A 16,331-nucleotide genomic window follows, 5' to 3' on the forward strand; every position below is an offset into this window, starting at 1 on the left:
TCTTAAGACCTTTTAATACCACTTCTAAATGAAATTTAAGACCAAACTTACAAAGGAAATACAAATCAAAAGTGGAAATATACAGTAATATTTCCAAATGAACACACTGATGTCTGTTCAAAATGAACAGTGCAAAAAGGACAATAATCGGTTGAGTTTAAGAACATTGACTAAATGTGTGTAATTATTCCTCAGAGGTCAGATGGCATTGTTGGCTCTGGATTTTATATTGGAACATCCAGCGTTGTAGCGTTGCTAGTGGTGGAAAAGGTGGAGTGTAAACTAGCAATTGCAGACTGCTGGCGTGCCTTCACGTAATCTGTGTTTTTTGCTCTTCACGTGCGATTCCATCGCTCTGATCCCCATTGTCCCAAGTTTGAAATTCTTCCGACACGCAGTTCGCTTCATAAGCATTTCCAGGCACCAATCTTAAGCAAGAATACTTACTTCTTTTCAAGCCATTTGTAATTGAACTTTAATTTCCCCATGTTTCTAAGTTTAGTGGTTATCAACCATGGCTGTATTACCTGTATTGCCGATGCTTTACATCATCAAAATCTGCGCAGTAGGTTACGCTCTGACCTAACCATAGACAACGCTGCCTACAAAAAAAATATTCGACCTGGCAGAACAGATTGCCTGCATTTTTGCAGTGACATGACACAAAATATTTTAAGACCCATCCAATCTGAATTTGAGACAATTGAATACTTTTTAAGACCTTATTTTTAGGAAAAGTGATTTAAGACTTCTTAAGACATTTTAAGGACCCGCGGCCACCCCTTTATGTGAACGTGCACATCTCTAGATTGGAAAGATCTGGGTTGAGTTAAAGTTGATAACTGCCGTTGTGATACGCTTATCGTGATTGCGATTGTTAGGCTTTGTGTAGCCGGGTAACTGAAAGTAATCCAGAGCATGTTGATCTTGATTCGTAGTACAGGCCCCAGGTGTGTATATGATGTTCTCAATGATAAGGAGGGATGTCATATTTTTGGGCAAAAGAGTTCTGTAGTCTACTTCTGGATTAAGAAAGCACTGTACCTGCAGCTCCTGTAACTGCCATATGTACTGTTGCGAGACTGAGACCGCACTCGACTGTGTCTCCTTCGACTACTGGTGTGACTCCTAGGGTGAAGAAAATAATTTTACAACAAGTACAGAGATATTTTAAGGCCATAATTTGAAGTTCAATAATAAAACAAAATCAAGCTCAGACTGTAGCCAAGTTGTGCGCAAAATGACCAAAATCAATAAAGCTTATCAACCTTTCAGTAGACTCCACCACATAAATGTTTCTCCAACCTTGAAGTAGAGCTGGAGCTCCATGACTGGCTCCTGGATCTGCTGTAGAACTTTGACCGGCCTCTGGAAAAAGACCTTTGGCTGGAGACTGAGCAGGACTTTCTGGGGGACCAGCTCCATGACCCTCCCCTGTTTCTAGTCTCAGACAGGGATCTCTCCTCACTGGAGCTGTCTTGGTTCCTGGGCCTTTGGTTTAGTCTGGCAGTCTTTCGGACCTCGTCAAATAAGGATCCAGGCCGGACCCGGCTTTTACTTTTAATTTCTATCCTGAACCCTTGGGATGCCATGTTTTCCTGTGTTCTTGTGTTCTTTATAGCCGCTGGAGTTGGGTTTTCTGCTCGGACAGCTGCCATTCCTTTTAAAGGCTTCCATTTGAGGTCAAACACAGCTCTGGTAGTTTTTCCTTGGACAATTTCTCCATGTTGTCCGCTAGCTACCATATCTGTGGACCCCGAGGTTAAAGACTGTTGTTGATTGAAAAGAGGTTGAGGCAGAGTATCACAATCATCTGTTTGTTTGTGAGAGGAGGTTGTGAAGGTATTTTCATGTAGTTTGTTTGAAAGAACAGGAGGCTCAGGGGTGCTGTGTTCTGGGCTGCAGAGCTCCATATCATCTAAGGACTCAGTGTTATCAAGCATCTTTGGCAAATGTGAACTGCAAATTCCCATTTTGTTATCAGAGATATCCTTGCATGCACATTGTTTTGAGTTAGCTTGAACACTTTGTTTTGCTTTCAGTTCTTTGGTCATCTCTTGCTGGTATTCTGTACAAGAAGGCTTTAGCTGTTTTGAAACATTATTGCCCTGGCAGACATATTCAAGGCCAGGAGACCTGCCTGGTTTTCTTTTGACATCTCTTGCTAAGTCACCCTTAACAGAGACAAGTTTCTGGTTTGGACATTTCTCTTTCTGAGAATCGTCTTCCTCCTCTTCCTCCCCAAACTCCAGTGGTGGCTGCCAGTGGAATGTTTCTCTCAGATTCTGACATTTTCTCTTGGATATCTTTTCCTTCAATCTGTGAGAGCTTAGTTTTGTGACGCTTCTCCTCTTGTGTTTATGCTTCCGTTTGGCCTTCTTACGGATCTTGTACTTCTCCGTTTCTGCTTCCATCTCAGGCTTTTTTATCAATTTGATGTGTAAAGGCACAATGTCGTCTTTCTCTGACTCTGAACTGGCCTCACCCTCCTCTTTCTCTGAGACATGCTTATGCTCAGCAGCTACCATCTTCTTCTGCATTTTCACAGATTCACTCTCAGAATCCCACCCTACATGAACTGTCAACTTCTTGTCAATAATTTTGTCAGCTTTTCCTCGTGGTCTGTGATTGATGTTTTTTTTGGGAGGGGTATTTTTGCCACGTTTTTCCCCTTCACCATCCACTTCAGATAAACTATTGTGCTTCTCCAATGGCAATGACGGGATACGTTTTGCCTCCTCTTCTTGGGAATGGCCATCCATTGACGGCTTCAAAGGGCTGCATCCCGTTGAGGTGTTACGTCTGAGATCAGGACTGCATTTCCTTCTTGATTCATTTACAGACTCTATGGTGGTAATATGCTTATCTAAATTATAGATTCTTTTCAGAGCACTGTAATACCACTTCCATCCTTTGTCTAGAGACTTTCTTTTATAACTGCTTCTCTTTCGAGAGTCATTGGAGTTAGACCTACTGTGAGAGGATGACAGGATGTCATAATGACCAGGAGATCGCAACCTAGACCTGGATCTCCGCCTACTTTTGGATTGACGATACGATCGACTGTATGTACTGCTTCTGGATGACCCACTGCGTGACCATCTCTTGCACCTGTGCCTCTTGTTTTTTTGTCTCCTTTCACTGTGGGAATTTTCTGGGTATGGTTTTTGAGTAATCAAGGGTTTGACCTCTTTCGAACTATTGGCGGCCTGCTCAAAAATGCCTAGAGAAGTTGTGTCCATCTTTGGGCCCTTGATCTCCTGGATGCGCACATAGGAAGGCTTCCAGGGCTTCTGGTCAGGTTTCCACCGTGAAGGTGGGGGACTGTCACTCATGGGGATGACAGGGGTAATTTCAGGGGTTGGGGTAGAAGTGACAAGTGTAGTCTTGATCTCTCCACACTTGACTGATTCCTGGACCAGGTTCTCTGGCTTTGGTTTTCCAATGTTGGCAAGCTTGGCAATTCTGGGGGATCTTGGAGATATTGATGAACTGTACTTGGATCTTGATCTAGAGAGTGACCGGGATATGGCTCGAGAACGAGACATCGAACTACTTCTGGAACTAGACTTTGAAAAGGAGCTAATCTTCCCACAAGATCTGGAACGACTGAGAGAGGACAAGCGAGAATTGGACTGCAATTTCCTACACAAGGAAGACCGATATCTCTTGCCTCTTTTCTTCCTAGGGGACCATCTTTGTGTGTATTGAAAGTGGGATGGTGATTGGGATACACTTTCAGGGTGGCTGGAAACCTTTGAGTGTCTACCCGAGGACAGGGACTTCTCAGCCTCAGAGACAACAGGTTTGCGTTTGAAGCTTTTGCGTCTCTTGGCATGTTTGTGCTTTTTAGCCTTCTTGCGTTTAGCCTTTTTTTTTACTTTCTTGTGTCTGTGGTTCTGGCTGGACCTCTCAGAGCTGTTGTCCAAAGAGCACCTGGTTGACAGAGACCATGCAGAGTCACTGTCATCCCATCTGCTCGAAGAACGGTCATTAAATCTGTTAAAATAAAACATATGCTATCAGTAGAATGTCTGACTATGGAGCCCTATAATATTAAATATGTATCATCACAATCTGGATATATTTTAAAACTTTGGAATACTTTTGTCCTTTGCTCCATTTCTCAACACTGGGAGGCTGATAATTCTTAGTTCTCTGCATCTCCTCTTTCCAGTGGGGTGGAGTTTCACTGTGTCCCCTCTCTTCCTCAGACGCAGAGTGGGACTTTGACCCTGGTGGCGTATGATACCTCTGCAGAGAGAATTAACCAACAATAAAACAGCAGAAAATGGCAACCATTGCGCCGACTTACTGACTTTACAGAGAGCACCTGCTCTTATTCTGTATAACTTTCTACACCTAGTTCACAATGGCCGTGTTTATTCATTACCTTACTTCCATGAAGACAACATAGAAGATTTGCATGAGGGCACTAAAATGAGATGGGCAGTTATACTGTGGAAAAATAGGCAAAGACAGAGACCAAAACTTGGCAGCAAAAATTGGCAGCAGTGTTTTCCACAGATTAGAAAGCAATTTGTGGCGGGGGGGGTCATTCATTACACAGAACTTTTTTTTCTATGAAATATATGTGTATTAGCTATGTTGGATGCTGTCCTCCTCTTTCTTCAATGCCTAACGAATCCCTTTCTCTCCCTGACTCTGTCTTTATGCTTGAGCAGCACTGGTGGAAGCCTGAAAATATTGTAACAATTTCTGCATATATGCAGGTAGCAACGCTAGTGCTAAATAACCATTTAGCTGGTCGGCTCCATGACGGCGGGTAAGTAGGGCTTGTGAGACTGCTCACCAAAAGAATGATGGGGAACCCACTTGTCTAGCAGATTAAGACATGTTCGTAGGTACCTAGCGAAAAGTAACTTAAACTTTCTTAGACTTAGTTACGGTATTAATGCTGAAGGCTCGCTGATAGTCAGATGAGTCAGATCGGGGAGTCAGATGGGTGAGGGAGTTGTGATCCTAATCAGAAGGTTGCCGGATCGATTCCCTGCCGTGCCAAATTACGTTGTGTCCTTGGGCAAGGCACTTCACCCCACTTGCCTTGAGGGGAATGTCCCTGTACTTACTGTAAGTAGCTCTGGATAAGAGCGTCTGCTAAATGACTAAATGTAAATGATATTGCATAGCGTCGTTGCTAACGTGTGCTGACGTTGTGACTGTGTGTGTGTGTGTGAGAGACGCGTGACTGACAGAGAGACCGAGGGAAACCAGGGAAAGGAAATGCAGCTGAACAAATACACTGCGTGTTTTAGATTGTGTAAAAAAAAAAAAGAATTATAACGAAACGCAATATGTGGCGGCCAGTGTTGATTCTGTGGAGCACCGCCACAATTAGTCTATGGCCGAATCTCAATACCCTCCCTTACCCCTTGCCCTTAGTTTACCCCTAGCCCTTGGCCCTCGAAACTAAGGGGTAAGGGCTGCATATCCCTAAGAAATGGGACGCCACTTGGTTACAGGTACGTCATCTAGCACATCTATCAATATCTCCAAAGTAGTGTTATGCACTGATATTAAACGAAATTCGCTGCTCATGGAGTTTACTGACAACTGTAGACATGCTAGTCAAAGAAATGCAGGACTTTTGTGCAATTCAGCACCGTAAGTACCAAACTAGCGATTTTTAGAAACGTTTCAATTAGGAAAATGGTTGCAAATATATATGTTAAGGACTGTGTATAACACAAAACAAGACTGTCAATTTTTTATCAATTAATTAAGACGAAAATATTACATTTATCGGACTCTCTCGATGATCTGGCCGCCATTGTTGCCGGTCGCGCAATATTCACAGAGCCCTAGGTTTCAAGTAAGCTCCCGATCTTACTTGGTTTTAAGGGGTGTATACCCCTTAGTCTTAGCCCTACCCCTAGCTCAAAAAGAGTATTGGGACACCACTAGCTCTCACGGGAACGCGCAAAACTAAGGGGAAGGGGTACGGGGAAGGGGGAGTATTGGGATTCGGCCTATGTGTGGGGAAACACTGGGCAGGGATCTTTTTATTTGAACCTTTTCCGTGGAAGCAGTGAACAAATATTCTCAAATATTTATCTTGTAAACAATCAAAATGAGTTAAACTGAGCAATATAAAAGCTGCAGCATTTAGACAGGAATGAGAGATTACCATTGTCCCTCTGCCTTTGATCTTGCGACCAGATTTTGTGATTGTCGGTTTTACGTCATTTGGAAGGGTAGATGCTTCTTGAACCATACTGAAAAAATCAATGTCAATGGTTAGAATATTCTTTTTATAATTGATAAAAAGTAAATATTTATATTTTGTTTGACAAAACTACCTTCTTCATTTATCACTCATTTAATAGTAATTCCCAAAAATGTAACTTGCCCTGTCCCTGTGGTAAACATATTGCTAACAGCAATATGAACACATACATGTATGGCTCCTGTTCCTGTGTGGGCATGTCCCTTCTAAGTAAAAAACGGTTCTCTGGCACTGGTGGGATCTCCTCTGGTCGAACTACAGGTTTTTCTCTCTTCACACCCTGCTCCTTCTCTCCATACTCTCCTTCCTTTTCTTCTGCGACCACCATGTCTCCATCCACAGGCCTGTGTAAGACAGCAAAGAAACTGGTTAAATAAAATATTATATGAATTCCTCATTTCAGGTGGGACATCACCTTGCATTGTTGTGAAGTGAATGTTTAAGGATGAACTATGGAAATGCACCTTCTTAAGGTAGGTGGTGCTCTATCATTAGGGGTCCCCCGTTTCGACATGCCCCTTCTCTTCTTTGACCGCTTGCTCTTGGTGCTCCTCTTGCGGTGTCTTTGTTTTTGGTCTGATTCACTATCAGACTCCATGGGAGAGGAGGATTGAGAAGTGTCCTGAGAACTAAGGGAGGAGTCTGCAGAGTAGGATGTTCTTTTTCTCTTGGTCTCAAGAACTGTGGAAAATGTACAGTGAGTACTATTAGATGCTTCTACATTCTTTATTTACAGGCAATATAGAGGATAGGTTGAGATTTAAGGTATACTGTAAGCACCTTGACTAGATTAATTTAAAATCACAATATTAATGATTGAAAGGTGATGATGTAATCGAAAATTTGCTATTCTTTAAGATGTCTATAATATTTTTTGGCCTAGAACAATTATTGCTGAGGTTTTAACTTCTGTAAAATGGCATAACCTTTTAGCCTAAGACAGTAATGCTTAAGTTTCCGTTTGCTGACAAACATCTAACAATTTGACAGTTTGACCCTGGTTGTTTTGCCCATACTCCAGGGTTTTTTTGCTGACAAGTTCTGCTTCTGTTGTCTCAAGCTCTGTTTTTTAATATTGAGCATCTGTATCCAGTTCTGCAACCTATTTCCATTTTAACTTTCTGTTATTGAAGAGTTCCTCTTTTGATAGACATGAACTATTGAACTAATGATGTAACTGTCTGGAATTACTGTATAAAAGAGTGTTCAGATCATGACACCTTTAGAGAGCCCTTCTACTCCAGGCATAATTTTTGATACTGTTTTGGAATTGGTCCTTGATTTCAAGAATAAACAGATAAAGACAAATTCTTCTGACTTCAGACATTCAATCATAGAAAATTCCACCACAATGACAAGTTCAAACGCCAGCAGTTATTTCTAGGCTAGCATCATGAAGCCATAATATCAGCTTCTCCGTTGCTTGGAGCATTGCTAAAACGGCTTGCCATTTTGGAGCTCCATAAAAACGCTAACAGTAGCGGTGTAACAGTATATTGTGAAACAATCTATCGCAATACAACATATTTACAATATGTATCGTAGAGATATAGCAATACTTTTACAATACGATGTCAATTTGATCCTATTGGTTGAGCTACCAGCACGCAACCTACTCTGCACCTGCGTTATGCGTGCATTCATTGCATTCACAGAAATCGCTTGAAATGAGTTAACTAAATTGTATGTACAACAAAGAAAATTATTGAAACTGTTTAATGTTTAGGAAATAAATCTGTTCAGTGAATTTCAATTTTAATGTGTGATACGTATTGTATTGTACACACAATATTGTGATACATATAGAATCCTGAGCTGAGTGTATCGTTACACCCCTAGTTAACAGTAGTCTGAGAACATAGTGGCAGCTGCCAACTTCACTCCATGCAGACTGCATCACTAATACTCAGGTTACATACCTGTATCAAAATGTTATCCTCTTACAGAAGATCTCTTTCTTAAAATGAGTGACATTGATTCTGTGGGCAACATCAGCCACAAGGTTATTTATAAAGACTCTGAAATCTATTGTTGAGCAGAGCCATTCACAGCTTGATCAACAAATACAGCCCTGTGTGCTTGACTTTGGGGGCAAAAAGTACTATTTAATTGCGTCTCGGTCAAACATTAGCCCTAAAGAAATATAGGATTAGAGAGAGACATACACTTACCATCATTAGCAGACTTTGTGATCAGCTGTCCACAGTCAATCACTCTGACATCAGCATAGGGCCTGCTGGCAGAATCCGTTTTTAGCCCCTCAATTTTCTTTATCACCTCAAAACCTGAAATGACTAATCCAAATACCACGTGGACTCTGCAGGGACATTAAGACAGTTTGGGCTGTATTACATTGATTGAAATGTCACCATAATTTGACTAAAGTACAATTAATATTACAAATCATACAAAATAATGTAGTTCAGAAAAAGCCAAACACACCCATCTAGATGCGGTGCTGATTTAGTTGTGCTGCAGGAGAATCAGAATCAGGAGATGCAAGTCATACATTGACCCAGGTCAGGCCATAAACAAAATATGGTTGTTGTGACATGTAGAGAGAAAAGAGGGACAGAATGATAATAAACCAAACAAGATAACTTCAAATAAAACTAGCATAATGTGGATGATTTTCATTCCTCAGCAGATATGTAAAATCATTACTCTTTCAGTAAATAAACAATTTAGGACAGATGCAGTATAGGGGCAAAATAATTGGAAAGATTAACTAGTTTGTATATTGAAGTACACTGTACTATGTACTGTAACAGTTAACATCAACTACCATTTTAAAAACAGTATGACAATGTATTAGATATCAGAAATATATATTGACATAATTCAATTTTGTAATTGTGTTTTGATAAAAACAGGTTATTCCAGGCCCAGTAACACATTATGTACAGTGTGGATCGATCAGTTCTGGATTTTTTCATAGGATTACTGAGTCGTTACGGTCCATCTTCTTTGCCATGTTCTGCTTTTGGCATCATTGTAAAACAACCAACTATCATAGAACGTATGAGATTGAGTTTGTTTTACAAAAGTGAACTTGAATACTCATGTCACACGAGAATGAGAAACAGCCTTGGAGAGACACATTACCTTTGAAGAGCAGGATGCTAGAGTTTCTGCAAATTTTACACAAAAATGGCAAGAGAGAAATTGTAACTGATTTGTAGGCAAAACAAATGAATCCATGCATCTCTGCACGATTGTTGTTCTAATTGCAAGCTGAAAGGCGGAAGAGGATGCTCAATCCAAAATGATACCACATATTCTATTCAAAAGAGAAACAGGGCTCATCCAAAAGTAAAAGCAGAAAAAGTAAAGACCCAAGAAAAAATTATTGCTACCTTTCTCATGAACTGATGGTGTTTTATGAAGAAGACAAACTGTACAAAAAATAAATTGTAATGTAACAAACAGGGCCAGATCCAGGGGAGGAGGAGAGTAGGAGGAAACCTATTGTTTTCGTTAGTATTATTATTATATTTCTTCGCTAAATGGCCCAATAGCTCAAAAAGTCCTGGACTCGATTTTTTCCAATTTGGCCCAATGATACAACAGGTCACTCATTACTCCCAGACGGCTAGTGGCCAATAGGTGGTGCTATAAAACACGCCCAAAGTCTATATGATTTCCTCAGCTCCCTATTAGTCCGAAATGCCTGTAAATTGGTAGACATGCCTTATTCCTCAACAAAAAACCCTCAAGGACCCATATTGTCAGACTTATGAATTTTCTTGTACTGTCAAATTTGTTACAGATGTGTAGAATACATTTTTATAAAGGGAATTGAGTAAGAAATGCAACACAAAATGGTTGAAAGGTGTGTATTTATGTAAATGTCCACATTGCCTCAATATCTTTGTGTCAATAAATCTAATATAATTTTGACTGATGGTTTTTCAAACCTAATAGGGTTCAAGACGACATCACTCTGAAGTACCATAAACAATTTCACCTTGGTATGTCAATATATGATTGAATTGACCGTTCCCCAGGCCACGCCCCCTTAGTTACTGTTGCTACGTCCGACACAATTCCCGGAACTGTCTACCCAAAAGCCATGGTGAGTACGGGGATAAGCGCTATAGCTGTCAGTGTGAGTGAGGATTTTTGGAGTAATACCTCTGTGATATCTTCCAGATCCAGGCAGAAGGGCCTGCAATATGCAGTGGAAGGATATATTCAAAATATTAAAATTAGCAACTAAGGGGAAACAACAAAAATTGAAGCCAAAGCATACAGGTCTCAAGTAGCCTTGTCTGGCCAGGTACTTGAACAGCAGGCACAGGGCTGGGATACTCAGGAATAGGTCACCCACTCACAAAATTCTACAAAGATTAAAATAAAATATGTTTATAATGGCTTGTTGGGACATTTTGTTCAACAATGATAAAGTATTTTAAGCTCCTGGCAACTTGCTGGCATTCGTTGGCTAGCTCAGCTTGCAATTTTACAGATGTTAACATTAAAATTTTGATTTTAACATTAATAAATTTGTTGGAGTGACTAGTTATGCACTAGTAGTGGTAATAATACTAGTTTACATGAATCATAACTGTTTGGGGATGTTCTCTCAATTTACATCTTAGATATTGTTCGCTAGCAGCTTAACGCTAGCTACCTTGGAGCAGACATATGCTATGTGTTTGGTGATGTTCTATAAAATTAAGTTGGGAGTGGGGTCTCCCACACTGTTTTATCCACCACCGGCACCTTCCCTCTTGAGTCTTCGGCTTTGCAAATGCAAAAAATACCACACCTCCCTCTAAACTTTTCGGATATCTAGTGTCAGATCGACACATCCCATAGGCACACCGTTTAACCATGTTGATTCTGAGTCAAAGCTTGATGGACCTTCTTCTCTTAGTAGCGGTTGCTAAGGTACGATTGGACAAGGGCCGTTCAAGGGAGGAGTTTTGGGAACGGTCAATTGAAGCTAGCTAGCTCTACCGTGGAGCAGACATACTGTATTTGTGTTTGTTGATATTCGCTAAATTAAGTTGGGAGTGGGGTCTCCCACACTGTTTAATCCACCGACAGCACCGTTCCTCTTGTGCCTTGGGCTTTGGAAATGGAAAGAAAACCAAGCCTCCCTCTAATCTGTCAAGATACCTTGTGTCAGATCGACATGTCCCGTAGGCACACGGTGCTTCAGATGTCAAAGCTTGACGGACCTTCTTCTCTTAGTAACGGTTGCTAAAGTACGATTGGACGAGGGCCGTTCTAAGGAGGAGTTTCGGGAACGGTCAATTGCTCCACAGCCCGCTCCAAATTCTCAGACTCATCCTGCCCCTTGACACTAGGGTGACCTCCTGTCACGCTTTGGGTTGTGTCGCACAGCATTATCACCCCTTTTCCCGCACGTTGCATATTGAAAATGCTTTGCGATACAGCGCAAAGTGGGACAGGTGGTCCCTACTCGACAGCCCCCAACCTCGGTTTTTAGCTCCTGTTTCATTTCACTTCCAATCGCAGCTCGCCGTTAAACTCTCTTTTATACCTTTAAAGTTGGATTTGACATTTAACAGACATTTAATTCATTTAGCAATTTGTTAAACTCAAACAACCATAACACAATATGGTATACAAAGCTGCAGTCAGATTTGGCAAAATTGTTATCTTTGATGTAATCTTTTGTTGATGTCTGTTGCTATGAAAACCAGTTTAGCCAAGCTAATTAACAATGTTTTTAACTAGCTTGCATTACCATTCAAATGCCAACAAAACATTAGTAAAAATGAATGCTGTCAAACGATTACAATATTTAATCGCAATTAATCACAATTAATCAAATTGTCCATTGATTTCTTTTTGTCCCATTCTTTTTTCAAATTTTAATGCTCTTATCAACATGGAAAATTGGTTCAGATTGCTTCATGCAAATATTTTTTTACATCAGCTGTGTGCTTGGCCATCAAGTGGTATTTCAGACTGGATGTGCTGCGATGATAGCTCTGTTTACAACGACAAAACACACAGATCACTTTGGTCTTGTCAATGGAACCATTTGGCAACTTTTTAAAAGTAAACTTTCCTTTCAGAATCTTATTGGCATCCATTTTGGCGTCTCGCGCTCGCCATCCACTCAAAACGTAACGTAAGCCTACTACCAGAGAATGTCTGATATCCGTAAACGGGCTCTGCCACCACTCTTTCGCCGGCTCGCAAGCCAAACAAGTGTGCGTGGCGTGCCTGTTTTGTTTCCGGTCTAGCTAGATCCGGTGTGGTGTTGTAGTTTTTCTAACGTCAGTAGTTCTTGCAACAGCATGTCACAACAACTACAAAGTTTGCTAGGCCAGAGCGTTAACCGTGCGATAAAAAAATTGACGCTGTTTATTTTGGTTTGCGTCAACGCCGTTAATAACGTGTTAAACTGACAGCAATAGTAAAAATAGCTTGCTAATTGGGCAGAACTTGTTAATACAGTAGACTCCGAGACCTTAGCGCGTCAGTAGCATCTCATATCACCCAGTCGGAGCACAGCTAGATAATCGGCATCAGCGCTCTTGAGTACCCAGCATGCAGTGCGGCAGGTCAAAAAACGTGGAAAATTTGGAAAATAGTTCGGTTACAACAGCCAGGCAAATGATTTCAGTTGTTGTGTTCGTTCAGTTAGATGTTTGTAATGTTTGTTAGTTAATATAATCTCGTTGGTCACCGAGTGTGCATGTTGTGTAGTTTAACTGGAGGAGAGAGTCGGCCTCTACTTCAACAATTGCTGGACCTGTATGGATTCAATTGTGGGCTGTGCCCTAGCCAAGTTGCTAACAAGGTGATTCCAGATTGTGGCTGGGACCTAGAAAAAGATCCACTTAAGGGGAGTAATTATCTGTGGTTATCAAGCTTTATTTGAGAAATTCTGAACACAGTGTTGCGGGTAATTTTCTGATTGTGGGAGGTTATTTACATTTACACCTCATGTGGCTGCAACAGTATTTATGCATTGGCGTGACTTGGGCTGGGAGAGTGGGAAACAGCATGGATGGGGATAGTGCGCGCACAGATGTGTCTTTATATAGGGTGAAATGGAATGAGAAATGATATACAATATGTCTGAAAAGGGTGTATTTATGTAAATGTGACATTACCTCAATATCCATGTGTCAATAAATCAATTATAATTGACTGTTTTTTCAAACATTATTGGCTTCAAAGGGACATAATTCTGATGTACCTGATGTACAATTTCATGCAATTTTACCTTGAAATGTCAACCGCTTCTTCACCTTTGTCGCAAAGCTGACCAAAGCAATTACTCTTCCCTTTCTATTCATAAATATCAACAGTTGGTGTGTAGCAGAGAGGATAAAGAGACTGACTTGTAATCTTATGCTCATGAGTTCAAATCCCCATTCAGCCTATTATTGTTGGCCAAACATAAAGTAGTTTTGCTCTCGTTGCCCAACTCTCAATCTTCTACAATGTAGCAAGATTTGCTAAGCCGCTGTTGCTGAAAAGAGGTGCTGTTCCGACCGTATGCTCATTACAATCGCAAACTGTAAGTATCATTTTGTTGAATTTAGTTTTCCTGAGCGTGTTTCATTTGAATAAATAACCTGTGTTGGTAAATCTACAATTCATGATGCATGTTTAGCAATGTTGCATCTTTGCTTTGCAGCTTCGCTCCTTGCAAACCAACCAATCAGCGCGCAGCTCATCTATATATTCATGAGCATATCATAAAATGGAGAAAACCTCGTTTTATTCCAGGGCTATTTCACAGGGTTGCATTAGGGTGCATAGAACCGCCCCCGGACCATTTTCAGCCCAACCAATGTTACATATCCCATTCGGAGACCTTAAGGAACAGTGTGAAATACCCTATAAAATCAGTCAATTACCTCTTTAACAGTACAGTAGTCTTTTAGCTTGGTTAGTCACCGGTTGTTCTTTGCGTGCGTGTTTGTACAAAAACCCTTTATCTTGTCCTAGTGGAAGCACTTCCCTGTCTCTCTGTACCAACGTTACGCTGCTGTGGGTGAAGGCGAGCATGTTTGAATGACAGCACTCCAATGCAGGCGGATCTGCAAACATACCCCATGCACATTTTCAGCCAAGGTCCTCGAGCATTCAACCTAAGTTGGTAACGCTCTCAAACTTGATTAGAGTACTCAGCCAAGCTAGATGCATGTTTCTGCTTCCCCTCTCGACAATTAGGAGCCAGAAATGATAAAGACATCACCTTCACTTGACAAGGTTTTATAAATTGGAAAACGGCAATGTGTATTTTACATAAAGCTCAAAAAACAATTTTGCGCTGAAATAAGGCCAAAAATGTCGCTTGCGTGATATGCACGCTCACATTAAGTGTAGACATTAAAGCAGACTGCATGCATCTGGCCCTGTTAACCAACCAAACAATTATTTGCATGCTTTGTCAAAACTGGGCAATTTGACCCCTAACGGCACTATAAGTAAGGAAAAATGTATCTGCGTTATTTCTGTTAAGAAACACTGCACAGCATACTACAACTTATAGAATCTTAATACATTCTAATAAAAATTACTTAAGCCCTGTTTCTCAATTATTTCTCAGTGGCCTTTCAAAATACATTACAATCAATCCAAGTGGGAGTTACAAGACACATTTAGGATGCTTTTAAGGAATAGAAAACAAATAACTTATATTGCGAGTCACCTTGTAGAACACTACTTACATGAAGAATTGGGAACCATTAGTATCTTTTCCCCGGTTGGCCATCGACAGTAGGAAGGCTCTGTCATGTTTAAGAATGAAGTTCTCATCTGTTGGGAGCAGAGAAAGAAGAGGAAAGATTGTGAGCTTTGTCTTCAAGGGAAAGATAGTGGAAGAGATGGGTGAAGGAGAGAGGACCAACAATGTCCCATTATAACAATCTGGCCAAGTGCACTTGGTTCTTAGCGTGTGCTAAGCAACCTCATAATAACATTGTACAGGGAATTCTATTAAACTAAGTCACATACTTATCTAAAACGTGAAACTAAATGTGTAGTAAGTGCCAGAGTAAGGAAATAAGCCTAAACAATGTAACTAATGAAGAGAATCCATAGTGTGTCTTTCCATTTCTTAAATAACATTGTGCTCATACAGTAACAACTCTCTCATCTCACCAACCATGTTTTAAAATCCTACACACAACATTCAAATGAATACCATAATTACAAAATCCAAGCAATGTAAGTGTCTATACTTAATGCGATAACAGAAATAAAAAGACAGAACTCAACTCCTGGATTTATAACATACTGGTCACAGGCAGCCCTTTGAGAGAATTTTAGCTAACTAAGGTCACAGGTATTTTGTTTACATTGTGTTACTGAGCTGTGTACATATCTTACCTTCACTTTTTGCAAAAGACCACACTCTATAAATAAGAGAATATGTTGAACATTTTAGGCAAGAAGATTGGAGCTTTAATAAAATGCCAACCTCCATGCTGATTCAAAAAGCCCACTGCTTTGAAAGGTCTACATTACATGGTGAAAAATGACAGCAACAACAGTTATATTTGCTGACAAACTCATGCATACCAATATGATTAATGAATGCAAATGTTTTCTCATGAAAAGCTATCAAGGGAAGAAGTGAAAAGAAGCATGTTTCAATTACATATAAAATATTATATACCTTACCCTCAAAGTAGCCACCGTATATAGACTCTCCCCCTCTTCCGTTTCCTATAGAATGCAGATTTACAAAGTAGTAATTAACTCTCCCATTCACTAATTCATATCTAACAATCTCAAATCTGTTTTAACTGAAGACAATACAAAATATCTTATTCCTATGTTTCAACTGTGTTCCAACAAAATGTGTAAGAATCACTTTTTTTCAGTGAACAAATCAACAGCTTGAGTCAGTGTATAAAGTAAGACTTCCCATTACTTGTCTTAACTATTGGTCAACTTTACTTTTAGTCTTGCTCATCGTGTGAAATCGTGTGAAAACTGCAACACACAAGCCTTCTAAAGCAGTCTTCTCTGGTCTTCTTAGTAACGTTAAAATCCAATATGTGCATAGTTTTTAAAATTAAATGTCAAATTTGAGTCCTACCTGGATGGGATTTATAAGAACATCTGTTTTTAAGGCTTT

At 40.3% G+C, this 16,331-nt stretch overlaps 1 protein-coding gene across 5 annotated transcripts in view; it reads right to left on the bottom strand.

Moving 5' to 3' along the window:
- Positions 1-16,331, bottom strand: part of nktr (natural killer cell triggering receptor) — a 47,297-nt gene that overhangs the window by 4,999 nt on the left and 25,967 nt on the right. For 2 of the 5 annotated variants that reach the window (XM_084702618.1, XM_084702616.1), the window contains exons 5-14: positions 15,872-15,916; positions 14,917-15,004; positions 8,690-8,719; positions 8,419-8,564; positions 6,712-6,928; positions 6,418-6,591; positions 6,149-6,236; positions 4,106-4,254; positions 1,306-3,999; positions 1,045-1,128 (exon numbers count right to left, since the gene is read on the bottom strand). In XM_084702618.1, coding sequence (XP_084558744.1) covers positions 1,045-1,128; positions 1,306-3,999; positions 4,106-4,254; positions 6,149-6,236; positions 6,418-6,591; positions 6,712-6,928; positions 8,419-8,564; positions 8,690-8,719; positions 14,917-15,004; positions 15,872-15,916 — 3,715 coding nt within the window. Of the gene's footprint in view, positions 1-1,044; positions 1,129-1,305; positions 4,000-4,105; positions 4,255-6,148; positions 6,237-6,417; positions 6,592-6,711; positions 6,929-8,166; positions 8,206-8,418; positions 8,565-8,689; positions 8,720-14,916; positions 15,005-15,577; positions 15,604-15,871; positions 15,917-16,331 lie in introns of those variants that run through there. The other 3 variants (XM_084702619.1, XM_084702617.1, XM_084702620.1) reach the window with 3 other exon arrangements.

The sequence above is a fragment of the Hypomesus nipponensis genome, chromosome 8 (assembly GCF_054491055.1).
Source record: "Hypomesus nipponensis isolate SF chromosome 8, ASM5449105v1, whole genome shotgun sequence".
Classification (NCBI taxonomy): Eukaryota; Metazoa; Chordata; class Actinopteri; order Osmeriformes; family Osmeridae; genus Hypomesus; species Hypomesus nipponensis.